The 14,158-nt window shown below is 31.7% G+C and overlaps 1 protein-coding gene across 7 annotated transcripts in view; it reads left to right on the forward strand.

Moving 5' to 3' along the window:
• The window catches only part of Fhos (Formin homology 2 domain containing), a 112,848-nt gene that overhangs the window by 86,937 nt on the left and 11,753 nt on the right, over nt 1–14,158 (forward strand). For 6 of the 7 annotated variants that reach the window (XM_015978736.2, XM_064355962.1, XM_015978745.2 and 3 more), the window contains 3 exons: nt 7,463–7,521; nt 11,368–12,273; nt 12,323–12,469. In XM_015978736.2, the coding sequence (XP_015834222.1) occupies nt 7,463–7,521; nt 11,368–12,273; nt 12,323–12,469 (1,112 nt within the window). Of the gene's footprint in view, nt 1–2,847; nt 3,143–7,462; nt 7,522–11,367; nt 12,274–12,322; nt 12,470–14,158 lie in introns of those variants that run through there. The other variant, XM_064355963.1, reaches the window with a different exon arrangement.

Genomic DNA, 14,158 nt, shown 5'->3' on the forward strand with positions numbered 1-14,158 from the left:
AGAATTTGTCCAATTCTCGGTAACAAATTAGTTTTTAAAACCTATTTTTCTGAAAATTCAGTTTAGACACAGTTAAACTTAACTCGAAAAAAATGGAAAATACGGAAAAGTCAGTAATTTTTTTGCTATTTTGAGTTGTCTTGCATTTAATATGAAGAAGATCTCCAAAATAATTTTACCAGAATTTCTCCAATTCTCGGTAACAAATTATTTTTGAAAACCCATTTTTCTGAAAATTCAGTTAAGACACAGTTAAATTTAATTGAAAAAAAAATGGAAAACACGGAAAAGTCAGTAATTTTTTTGTTATTTTGAGTCATCTTATATTTAATCTGAAGAAAATTTCTAAAATAATTTTACTAGAATTTCTCCAATTCTCGGTAACAAATTATTTTTGAAAACCTATTTTTCTGAAAATTTAGTTTAGTCACAGTTAAATTTAACTCGAAAATAAATGGAAAACACGGAAAAGTCAGTAATTTTTTTGCTATTTTGAGTTGTCTTGCATTTAATATGAAGAAAATCTCCAAAATAATTTTACCAGAATTTCTCCAATTCTCGGTAACAAATTATTTTTGAAAACCCATTTTTCTGAAAATTCAGTTAAGACACAGTTAAATTTAATTGAAAAAAAATGGAAAACACGGAAAAGTCAGTAATTTTTTTGTTATTTTGAGTCATCCTATATTTAATCTGAAGAAAATTTCTAAAATAATTTTACTAGAATTTCTCCAATTCTCGGTAACAAATTATTTTTGAAAACCTATTTTTCTAAAAATTTAGTTTAGACACAGTTAAATTTAACTTGAAAAAAAAATGGAAAACGCGGGAAATTCAGTAATTTTTTTGCCATTTTGAGTTGTCTTTCATTTAATCTGATGAAAATTCTAAAATAATTTTACCAGAATTTCTCCAATTCTCGGTAACAAATTATTATTGAAAACCAATTTTTCTGAAAATTTAGTTTAGACACAGTTAAGTTTAGAGAAGTTTACACTTAAAAAACACTGAAAAGATAACATTTTTTTGTCATCTTGAGTTGTCTTATATTTAATCTGAAGAAAATTTCTAAAATAATTTTACCAGAATTTCTCCAATTCTCGGTAACAAATTATTTTTGAAAACTTATTTTTCTGAAAATTTAGTTTGGACACAGTTAAATTTAACTCGAAAAAAAATTGGAAAACACGGAAAAGTCAGTAATTTTTTTGCTATTTTGAGTTGTCTTTGATTTAATCTGAAGAAAATCTCTAAAATAATTTTATCAGAATTTCTCCAATTCTCGGTAACAAATTATTTTTGAAAACCTATTTTTCTGAAAATTTAGTTTAGACACAGTTAAATTTAACTCGAAAAAAATGGAAAATACGGAAAAGTCAGTAATTTTTTTGTTATTTTGAGTCATCTTATATTTAATCTGAAGAAAATTTCTAAAATAATTTTACCAGTATTTCTCCAATTCTCGGTAACAAATTATATTTGAAAACCTATTTTTCTGAAAATTCAGTTTAGACACAGTTAAATTTAACTCAAAAAAAAATGGAAAACACGGAAAAGTGAGTAGTTCATTTGTTATTTTGAGCTGTCTTACATTTAATCTGAAGAAAATCTCTAAAATAATTTTACCAAAATTTCTCCACTTCTCGGTAGTAACAAATTATTTTTGAAAACCTAGTTTTCTGAAAATTTAGTTAAGACACAGTTAAATTTAACTCGAAAAAAATGGAAAACGCGGAAAAGTCAGTAATTTTTTTGCCATTTTGAGTTATCTTTCATTTAATTTGAAGAATTTCTCTAATTGTCGGTAACAAATTATGTTTGAAAACCTATTTTTCCGAAAATTCAGTTTACAAAAGTCAGTGAAGTTTTTGCCATTTTGAGTTGTCTTTATTTTAAACTGAAGAAAATTTCTAAAATAATTAACCAGAATTTCCTCACCTCGGTAACAAATTATTTTTGATAACCTGTTTTTGTGACAATTCGGTTTAGACACAGTTAAATTTAACTCGAAAAAAAATTGGAAACACTGAAAACTCAATATTTTTTTCGCCATTTTGAGATATCTTAAATTTAATTTGAAGGAAATCTTTAACATAATATAATGTCACCTCTCGGAAAACCTATTTCTCGGCCAATTTAGTTTGAAAACAATTAAACTGAACTTAAAAAATATAGAAAACACTAAAAAATCTGTAATTTTTTTGTCATTTTGAGTTGAGATTTAATCTTAAGAAAATCTTACCAGAATTTGTCCACCTCTCGGTGTTTGAAAGCCTATTACTATCGCAATTCAGTTTAAAAACAGTTAAATTAAACTCAAAAAAATGTAAAACAAAAAGAGAATTTTTAAAATAATTTTACCAGAATTTCTGCACCTCTCAGTAACAAACTACTTTTGAAATCCTATTTTCTGATAATTCAGTTTAAACACAATTAAATTAATCTTGAAAAAAAATAGAATACACTAAAAAGTTAGTAATTTTTTGCCATTTTGAGTTGTCTCAAATTTAATCTAAAGAAAATATCTAAGATAATTTGACTAAAATTTCTCTATTTCTAGATAGGAAATTATTTTTGAGAAACTTATTTCTCTTACAATTTAGCTAAAATAAGCTCACGAAAAGTCAGTCATTTTGAGTTATTTTATCTTGGAATTGAATTGGAAGACAATAACTTGAAAAAAAATTTTTTTTGAAAAACGTATTCAGTTAAGACCCCCTTAAAACACCTCGAAAAAAATTGAAACACTGAGAAATGAGTAATTTTTCCGCCACACCAACCAAATCAATTGACCAAGAGCCACTCTAGCCCTCCACTTGACCCCCCTTTAATCGCCTCGTAGTTTTGCACTCGCGTAAATGGAGCTCAAAGCGCGTTCAGAGGGCCTCCTCACCCAATGGCTCAACTCTCTGGAGACGCGTTCGTCGCTCTTCTGGCTCCACTATGTGGACCACGACGACGACGACAAACGCGCCAATTCGCTGGAATCGACGGAGGCGTCGACCAGCGAAGACGACCACGTGGACGACTTCCTGGACGTGGACGACGTGCCCACATGTCGCAGTATCGCGCACCGGGAGTCCGACCTTTTGCTGGCTCTCACCGAGAATTGCACTCTGGGCCCGGTTTGCTATTTTTGCAGGTAATGCTGTGGGACACCTGCATGGGTGTATGGTTTCGCTTTCGATGGTTGCGAGAGACGCCCACGAGGGCTCGAATTCGCAGAGAGAGCGGGTTTGGATTTGATGGCTTTATGACTTAATTGTGAGAGTTGTAACTCGGATATGGATGGATTAGAAGGTGTTTTAATTTTTAAATGAATTATTCAACAGAGGTAGATAAAAAGGCGATGACAGCAGGTTAATGGCCTGCTGTTGAGATTAGTTGACTTTTTTGTCGAAACCTAAAGTCAAGTTTTAAAGACGGATCATTAATATCATTAATACTATTCTTTTTGCAACAGCACTTGAATAGACAAAAATTTGTGGCTTCGTTATATCTTTGACAAAACTTCTCAAAAGTATTATTCAGAACTATCAGTTTTTTGACACGGTTTGACAGTTTTTTGGGTAATTTTCGTTAAGAGTTTTTTAATAACTAAGTGTCTGTCCGAAAGATATAATTAACAGGTAAAAATAATGTCATTTCAAAATTTTTTGGCTAATTTTTGACGAAATTTTCCAAAATGTATTATTTTCTGTGGTTTGGAAGCGTTTTTCCGAGAGAATCTCCCTAAATTAGAAATATTTTGCAAAAGACACATAAAGTTGAACACTTCTATTGAAAAATCACTGATTTTTTGATGATTACTGCACTAAAATCGAAAATTTTGCCAAAATTTAGCAGAATTTCTCGGTAAAAAAATATTTTTGAACAACTTATTTCTCTTACAATTCAGTTTAAAAAAAACTCGAAAAAAATAGAAACACTGAAAAGTTTTAATTTTTTTTTGACATTCTGAGTTGTCTTGGAAGAAAATCTTTTGAATTATTTTACCAGAACTTCTCTATTTCTCGGTAAGAAATTATTCTTGAAAAAATCTATTTCTATTACAATTCAGTATAAACGTACTTGAAACAAACTCGAAAAAAAAATCGAAAAACACTGAAAAGTTTTAATTTTTTTTGACATTCTGAGTTGTCTTGGAAGAAAATCTTTTGAATTATTTTACCAGAACTTCTCCATTTCTCGGTAAGAAATTATTCTTGAAAAAATTTATTTCTATTACAATTCAGTATAAACGTACTTGAAAAAAACTCGAGAAAAAAATCGAAAACACTGAAAAGTTTGTAATTTTTTGGTATTCTGAGTTACCTTCAATTTATTCGGAAGAAAAACTCTAAAATAACTTTACCAGAACTTCTCCATTTCTCGGTAAGAAATTATTTTTGAAAAACCTATTTCTCCTACAATTCGGTTTAAACATACAAACTCGAAAAAAAATTAGAAAAAAATAATAACTTTGAAAAGTTTTACCTAAAAAGTAGAAAACAGTTAAATTGGATATCTGACAATATATGTATTATTTTCTGTGAATTTTCTAATTCCAATTCGAATTATCTAATTAGAAATATTCTGCAAAAGTTACTATTTTTATTGAAAATTATTTGCTGTGATAAATTTAAAGCGTTTTTTGACGATCTCTACACTAAAATCGAAAATTTTGCCAAAATTTTTTCAAAAGGAAATGAAAATTGCTTACTTCTAGAGCGTTTTTTGATTCTACTAATTTTAGTAGAAAATGGAAAAGTTCAGTTTAAAAAAATGCAACTTTTTCCACAATGTTGTTTCGGAAAAAAACGCCCATAACAAGGGAAATTTGTAAAATTAGAATTAATTTTGTGATTTTTTTGAGTTTTTAGCTCAAACCTTCGAAAAAAGGGATAATTTAAAAAAAATGTAAATTAGACAATTGTCAGGGAACTGACAAAAAATTACAGATCAACGAATTTTCGGTTTATTTTTGACAAAATTTTGTAAAAAAAATAATAATACATAATGTTTAAGAATTTAACTTAAAAAATAGAAAAACGTTGGGAGCGTTTTCCACAGATATTCTCACTAAATTAGAAATATTTTGCAAAAAAAAGACAGAAAATTGCATGTTTTTATTCACAGTTATATGCTTTGATGAATTTAGGGCGCAAAATTTTAATAAATAATAATTATTGCTTTATATTCCGACAGATTTAGAGGGTTTTTCAGTGAAAACTCACTAAATTTTTTATCAAATTGAAGTACAAAATACAAAAAATACGAAATACAAAAAAATCGGTTTAATTTTTTTTAATCGGTTAAAAAGAGTTAATATTTAAGTAAGAAATACGCAAGGATTCTAGAAAAATGTAAATTAGGCAAAATGGTTGAAATTTCTAATGAAATGGAAAAATAGTCCAACTTAAAAAATGCAACCACTCCTTGACTAGAAACCCTTGAACTTTCTGAAATTAATAAACACAGTAGTTTTTAAAGGGGTCTCAATCTACCCTTCTGTATGAGATAAAATTGCTAGATTCGGCTCTGGTGAAGCCCATTTTAATTTTTTCTAAAAGTGTCTTTTTATTAGTTCCCAACTATTTGCTATAAATTATGCCGTCACACTTGTCACACGTCTTGTCAACAAAATTAACATCATCAGGAAACTAATAAATCTCAGCCAATTCACATCACAGTTTCCGGACAGCTATTTCATTATCTATACAAAAAAATCTTTCGTTTTTATTGTAATTATAATTTTTACTTTTGATGTTGACATTATTTACGTACAGAATTTCACACCTAATTGTTTAAAAAACCGATATTTATTGCCGAGTGGCTCGTCGACGAAGAGAAAATCAAAACGTTTACCATATGCTGTCATAAAATAGATTTTTTATTAAATGTTACAATTTTTGCTTTCAAATATAGCTACCATTACAAAAAATAACAACAGCGAAAAAGGGTTAACATATGTTGATTTTTATCCATTATTCTAATGTTTTTTCCCCAACATTTTTAATCAGACTGACAATTTTACTAATAAATTAGCAAGTATTTAATAATAAACTTAAAACGATGCTTAAACAACGTTTTTTCTTAATATTTTTTTAACAAATATTCCACCTCTTTATTTTATGTATGTTAGTTTTTAATCTCCCAAATTTCGTAAACAAATAACTCATAATTTTTGTATATTGTAGAATACGAATATTATTCCTACCGAAATATTTCTTTAGCGCAACACTTCTTTTTTCAAGTTTATTTAGATTCCTGTTTATTATTTTCACTTTCTTCCTTGGCTCAGTTGTCAATTTTTGCTTAAAATAAGTGATATAACACTAAATTAAGTGCAAATTACGCACAGCCATGCGTAAAACCACCCAAAGACCTGATTCACACAGTCAGAACCGTTCAATTCCTCTATTTCTTATTTTAAAGGAAATTCGGCACACATCCATACTTAATCTCCAAATGGTTCAAATTCTTTCCCACCATTAAGCGTAAAAGTGTTAATTATGTTAACAAAAGAACAAATTACTATTAATATCATAATGCGCGCGACACGACAATCAAGCCTTAATTACACACTGCGATTTTACTCAAGCGTGTAATAAATTTTCACATTTCCCGAAGATTGAAAAAAATCGCGTGAAATCACCGTAATAATTCTCGCTTTGCTTTTTTCTGCTCGATTGTTTAAATTTACCGTTTTTTCCATCTCGGTGCAAAAAATTGTTTACTTTTGCGCCCCGCCCTCCATCCGTCAAGAAAGTTGCCTAATTATAGCCATTATGCGCCGGCACGATTTATCATTAGGCTCAATTAGAGCAAATTCCGACATTGTCCATGACCCAGAGCAACGTTTCCCTTGTTTCACCCAGCTACCGCGGATTCTGGGTCTTCACAACACCCACAACTGCATGTGTGACACATTTGCGCGGCGAAAGTTGGAACATACAGCGAAAAAAAGGCATAACGTGACAACGCCGCGTCCAAAAACGAAAAACAAAACACGGTCTTGCAGGTTTTAACAACACGAATGCAACCACAAAAAATTCCGATTACCATTTGAAAACAAAATTTTTTTGAGTACGGACCTGGATCAAGGGCCCCTCCAAAAAAACAAAAATTATGCCAGGCCATGCAGATTGGCCAGCTGTGTCATTCTGTAAAAAATTAAATTCGTACCCTTGATAGTAAAGTCACTAGGGCCGAAACCAAATAAATGCCCCCACCCTGTATGTATAAAAAAAATGACCACCCGGTATATATAAAAAATTGTGGTCCAGGAATGGTGATTAGATGGTACCGTTGTCTGGTATGAATATGGTACCGAGCGGAAAACCGCAATCTCAAAGCCCAGTACGGCTTTAATTAAGTGCCACCTGGCCGTCCGGATTCGTGTCCAATCGATTTCGTTTGGTCGTGGCGGTTGACACACGATTCTTCCTGATTTGAGACTAATTCCCATTTTCTGTTGCAGTAAGAAGAATTCGATCGTTTTAAGGACACAGCTGTCGGTTAGAGTGCACACGATTATAGGTGAGTTATTGTGAATTTTTTTTTTTTTTTTCAAAAACAGTAAGTTTACTTTCGATATTACGTTACGTAAAATTCGTGGATTGTATGCTCAATAAATAACATTTAGCATAGCTATTATTATGTGATGGCGGAACCATTTAAAGAGACTTTCTCGATCAATTTGCACAACTGGAGTAGATATGGAAGGGTGAAAAAAATTTAATTAACTGAGATGACTTTAGATTCCAATTTAAAGAAATGTTGCATTTATGACAAGGAAAAATTGAGTAAAAGCTGTTCTTCTAATGGAGGAAGTGTCAGTTTAGATAGCTGTTACAGCTTAGGGCTTTAAAAGTCCCTCTTAATGGAATATGCAAAGCAGAAACACCTATTTAAAATCAGGGCATAGGTTCAGGCAATGAAAGCGACATTGTCTACAATTGTGAAATCGAAGTGTAATTAAAATGATTACGTTAACCATCATTAATTAAGTAAATAATAAATTTCAATAGCATAAATAAAGCAAAAAGAAGCAAACACTAACTAGAACAAAGTTTGGTGCCAAGAGTTTGAAAAATAAGGCAACCAATTTGCAACTAATTTTTTGAATTCCATTTATTTTTATTATAAATATTTCCTGTCTAGTGTTTATTTTCCGATTTGACTTTTTATGCGTCTACTAATGTTGCCAACTTAATTACAGTCATAGGCCTAATAAAAGTTAAAAATTTCAGTATGGGTGTGAGAGTATAATTATTTTTTAATGATTAATTAGTAACATGAACCTAATTAACGGTTATGGCTGAGCAGCGGTTCTTTACGTTGTTTTCTGATGGTTTATTTGATTTTTATAAGTCTACTTGATTTTGAATATAATCAGAAATTTTACTAAAAGAAATGAATTCAAAAGAAAAACGAAAGCAAATCAAAAAGCTTCAAAGACAAACCCAAAATATATTTCAATGTTTAAAACAGGAAAAAAAAAGGTTTTTAGACTTTTAGCAAAAAAAATGTACATTTGTCTTCATAAATGCGAGAAGAGTACAATGTAATAAAAGTTTAAATAAAGGAAAAAAAACATTGCTAAAAAATTCAAAAACCGTAATAAGCAACAAGTCGAACCTGGAAAATTTGGAAGTAATTTTTTGACAGAAAATATCTTTGTAAATAGATACAAGTGATAGGACTGATAGCCGATACCGATAATCGAGCGAAATTAAAAAAAAATCCAAAAATTCGCTCCACTTCATTATTATTAATTTGGACGTGATTGGTTATTTATTTTGTCATTTTTTCACTAATGATAAGTTCGATTTCGCCACAAATTTTAAGCTTTTTTAATTAAAAGCAAATACAAAAAAATAATCGAAAACACTTTTTGATTTCAAGGAAACTAGTACCTATAAGGTGGTTGTGATTTTCGGTCAAAATTTTGCGAATTGAACCTTTCCAAAGCGAGTTGGCTCTTTTTTTTTACAAAAGGAATTGGTTGAAGATCAACTTATTTCTACGAAATTAATACGTACATCAATGATTTTGACCAGAATAAGGTGTTGACCTAACCTGACCTGACCTGGCCTGACCAGAATAAGGTGTTATGGATCATTTTAAGGCGCTCTGGCTTTATCTTATGCTTATTTTAAAAGAAAACTTGTAAAAATTGACGATTTTGTCAAAATGATGTGTATTTAGATGTTCTAAAGTAGTTCTTCTTCCTGTCCTGACCTGACCTGACCAGAATAATATATTATGGATCATTTTAAGGCGCTTTGGCTTTATTTAATGCTTATTTTAAAAAAAAACATCTAAAAAATTACGATTTTGTTCAAAATGATGTGCATTTAGATGTTCTAAAGCAGTTCTTCCTGACCTGACCTGACCAGAATAAGGTGTTATGGACCATTTTAAGGCGCTTTGGTGTTAACTTATGCTTATTTTAAAAGAAAATTTGTAAAAAAATTGTCGTTTTTGTTAAAAATATTGTGAATTTAGGCCTTCCAAGGCTGTTTTTGTTTTTTTTAAGCGTTGAAAACCAACTTATTTACATGAAATTAATATATGCGTTATTATTTTTGCCCTGAATAAGGCAGTGTGAGCCATTTAAATGCGCTGTCGGTTTTTTTAAAGCCAGGATTCGGCCTAACTTCAGGAAACTAGTAAGAGATTGTCGCTCAATTTGAGCTTTTCCAAAAAAAAATAGATTATTTTCTAGCGAAAAACTTTGAAAATTAAAGGTTTTCTACAAAACTAAGGAACAAGGCGATAAAACCAATAATTACAACAGGTACTCTAATCACATATGGATAAGTACTTCATATAATGGCAGTTAAATAATAAAAATCCAAAAAAGTATTAAAAAATCTTAAATCTAATTAAGATAATCCTTGGAAATCGGCGAAATAAAGCGTTTTCAGTGTGTTTTGTTAAAGTTTCTCGTTTTTAATCAAAGAATCGTCTGAAATAAGCCGTTTTCATCCAAACAGTAAAATGAATTGTTCTTCTGAGTCAGAATAAGGCGTCTTCAGTGTGTTTTATTAAAGTTTTTTTCGTTTTGGAGCAGAGACACGTCCGGAATAAGCCGTTTTCATCCAAACTAAAACAAAATTCTTTTTTTTTGAGTCAGAATAACGTGTTTTCAGGGGGTTTTATGAAAGTTTACTCTTTATAAGGAAAGAATCGTTCGAGATAACTTTGATAGAACAACGGAAAAAGTTTTATTCAAGTTCAAAAGAATGACCTATGTTACAGTTTGGCTGAAAACAACTTATTCTGGTCGATTCTTTAGTAGGAAAACGTAAACTTTTATAAAACAGACAAAAAAAAGGCATAAATGAAAAATTTGTGTCATGTTTGAATGAAAACGGCTTATTTTAGACGATTCTTTGCTTAGAAACGACTAAGAGTTCATAAAAGAGACCGAAAACGGTTCATTCTGCCTAAAAAGGACGGTTATTGTTAATCATTATTATTAAGAACAACACGGGAAGTCATTCTCGTTCAAAATTTTGCTTAGAAACAGGTAAATTCTCTTAAAACAGACAGAAAACGCCGTATTCTGACTTAAAAGAAAATATGCGTTAATGTTTAGAAGAAAACGGCATACTTTACACGATTCTTTGCTTAGAAACAAATAAACTTTCTTAAAACAGACAGAAAACGCCGCATTTTGACTTAAAAGAAACATTTGTGTTAATGTTTGGATGAAAACGGCATATTTTAGACGATTCTGTACTTAGACACCAGTAAACTTGGATAAATCACATTGAAAACGTATTATTCTAGCTTAAAAAAAACGATGAAAACGGCTTACTTCAAACAATTCCTTGCTTCGAAATGAGAAAACTTCAATAAAACACACTAAAGAGGCCTTTGTTTCGTTCAAAAGAACGAATTATGTTATAGTTTATACGAAAACGGCTTGCCTAGAAACGAGTAAGCTGTCATAAAAAATAAAATAAACATTGGATAAGAATATGGTACAATTTTTTTTTGTAAAACTACTCTCAAAGCTCTAAACCTCTAATTGGTTTGAAGATAAAAATCGGACATACATTTAAAATAAGAGTTTTCAAAAACTTACAAAGTGGACCAATTGAAAACAGTGCAAAAAACTTTACTTGGTTCCGCTATCACTACTCCGTGTCAAGTTTTCCACATTAAATAACTTCTGAAATTTTTACCATTTGGTTGTCCTATCCATCCATTTGCATAAGCTCTGTTGCAACCTGCACCCAACCAATTTGTATCCCCCGTAAAAACGCACATAATAGCAGGTTAACATGATCTCTAACCGCTCGGTCGTGCACTGATCGTTAGATTAAGCACATACAAAATCACCCTTCACTAAACTTTTACCAACGATTCCAGAAAAATTACTAACTTCCGAAGGCCGCGAACTGCGTCGCGCACTTTTCTCCCTCAAACAAATCTTCCAAGAGGATAAAGACCTGGTCCATGAGTTTGTCCAAAACGATGGGTTGTCGTGTCTCATCAAAGTCGGCTCTGAAGCCGACCAAAACTACCAAAATTACATTTTGCGGGCCTTGGGCCAAGTGATGTTGTATGTGGATGGGATGAACGGGGTGATGGAACACAACCAAACCATCCAATGGTTGTACAGTCTCATTTCGTCAAAGTTCCGACTTGTGGTCAAAACCGCCTTGAAGTTGCTTTTGGTTTTTGTGGAATATACGGAATCGAATTGTTTGCTGTTGATCAAAGCGATTCAAGCGGTTGATTTTGCACAAGGTGTTCTGCCTTGGCACAACATAATGAAACTACTCAAAGATTTTGATTCCGCTGACACCGAACTCCTGATCTATGCTACAACTTTGATCAATAAAGTACTAAATGGAGTACCAGATCAAGACACTTATTACGACCAAACCGATTCACTTGAGGAGCAAGAAATCGAGCGAATAATCCAAAGATACATGTCCAAGCCGGGAACTGATCTGGACTTACTCCAACAATTCCAAATTTACGAAGCCGTTCTTCAATACGAAGACGGCGAAGAAGGCGGAACCCCAATCCGCCACTTGGACGAAAGTATCCGAAAGACGCTCCGAACGCGAAAATCAGTCTCGGAAGCGAACGAACGCAGAAAAAGTCGGAGACACTCCACCGGGACTTCCCCGCACCCTCACCCCCTTCTAGCGCGCAACAACAACAGGTCCCTCCAGATCAACGTCGAAGACGACGAATCGTCAAGCTCCCAGTCGTCGGAAATCAACAATTCGCAGCTGAATGGATGCTATAAGGACAGTAACAAAGGTGAGTTTTTGAGTGGGTTTGAGGCTTGCTCAAGTGTGGCTTTGCTTAGCGACTGACGCTGGCGTCACCCCCGCTTTGAGGAGGAGGCGGGAACGGGCGGAGAGACAGAGGAGTTTCATGCGGGAGCAGCAGGAGACGGTGGAGTTGTTGAGGGCGGCGTCCCAGAATGAGGAGGACGAGAATGAGAATAATTTGGGTGAGTTGGCTCTGCTTTGCAAAAGTTTGGTGCGTTTGTTCGGTTTTTTCCAAAAAAAAAAGTTGTGTGGTAGGCTTTTGAGTTTTACCGAAGTTGTTTAATTGGCCCAAAACGGGGACGATTCTACAGAGAGAAAAAATTTATTTGAGCGTAGGACACTTTCAGGAGAGGATTTGCAGTCATAAAACTGTTGGTTACAGTGTAAATAAAATAAAAATGTATAAAAAAATCTTTGAACAGATCCAAGTTACAATACTTTATAATACCTATGGTTTTAAAACATTTATGATTACAATGATAGTTTTTGGTAATTATAATTATTCTCAAACTATCGCAAAGGTATTACATGATATCTAATAAATATCGCAATACTATAGAGAAATCAAGGTTTTACTGAGATTAAACTATGCTTAGATGAGACTTTGTATAATCAGGGAGAGGCTGAGATACTACTAATAACACTAGTTTAGAAAGTCATCATTTCTTATAGAATATGAAGCACTAAGTTCAAAAAATATAGAAAAAACATCACATCAGATTTAAGAAATATGTAATTAATTAATTAATTAATTAAAAAGCGGGAGTAATTCTTAAATAGCCAAACAACAAATTAAAAATTAATGTTTCAACTTTTTTTCTTGTAGTCTTTGTATCAGTTTTCTTTATAATAGTTCAACAATAATCTCCTAACATCTTTTCATCCCTGAACTCTTTGTGCCGATCTTTGATGTTGTCTAGGTTTTTTGGGAAAGAAATCTAAATATTATTATTATTATTATTATTGTTAAATTACAGTGACCAAAAAAACTCAAAACAGATCAAAACTAAGTTCTTACGGATTTTCCGAGAATGTTTATGTTAAACTGATAAATAAAGCTCTCAAGGATAATATCGCGCTCGATATGGAATATATGTTTACGTTAAGAACATTAATTTAATTTGCACGTGTAAATCAAGGTCGAGAACCTCAATTTTGCTTCTTTAGACTATTAATTGAAGTATTAATTTTTTACAAAAAAATTATTTTTTTTTGAAACATTACACTGATTTACAAAATTTACCTTAGTCTGTTGCCGCTAATTTATAGTTTTGGAGTTCAAACTCATAAACCAAGCTCTCAAGATTGATATCGCGCTCGATATGGAATACATGTTTATGTTAAGAACATTAATTTAATTTTAATTCTCTGGGCTTCTTTACACTATTAATTGAATCATTAATTCAAATATAGCAAGGGCTATTTAGCCGCCAAATTTTTTGAAAAACTACTGTTTCATACCAAAATATCTACATTTGACTTACCTTCCGGTTCCGATAAGACACCTCCAATTGTTCAGTACTTAATTACTAATTAAATAATAACAAATAGGAGATCTAATTCTCACGGAAACTTCAAAGAATGTTTATATTAAGCCCATAATTCAAGATCTCAAGGTTGATATCGCGCTCGATATGGAATACATGTTTATGTTAAGAACATTAATTTAATTTTAATTCTCTGAGCTTTTTTACACTAGTAATTGAATCATTAATCCAAATATAGCAAGGGCTATTTAGCCGCCAAATTTTTTGAAAAACTACTGTTTCAGACCAAAATATCTACATTTGACTTGCCTTTCGGTTCCGATAAGACATCTCTAATTGTTCAGTACTTAATTACTTAAGTACTTAACAAATAGGAGATCTAAT

The sequence above is a fragment of the Tribolium castaneum genome, chromosome 1 (assembly GCF_031307605.1).
Source record: "Tribolium castaneum strain GA2 chromosome 1, icTriCast1.1, whole genome shotgun sequence".
Taxonomy (NCBI): domain Eukaryota; kingdom Metazoa; phylum Arthropoda; class Insecta; order Coleoptera; family Tenebrionidae; genus Tribolium; species Tribolium castaneum.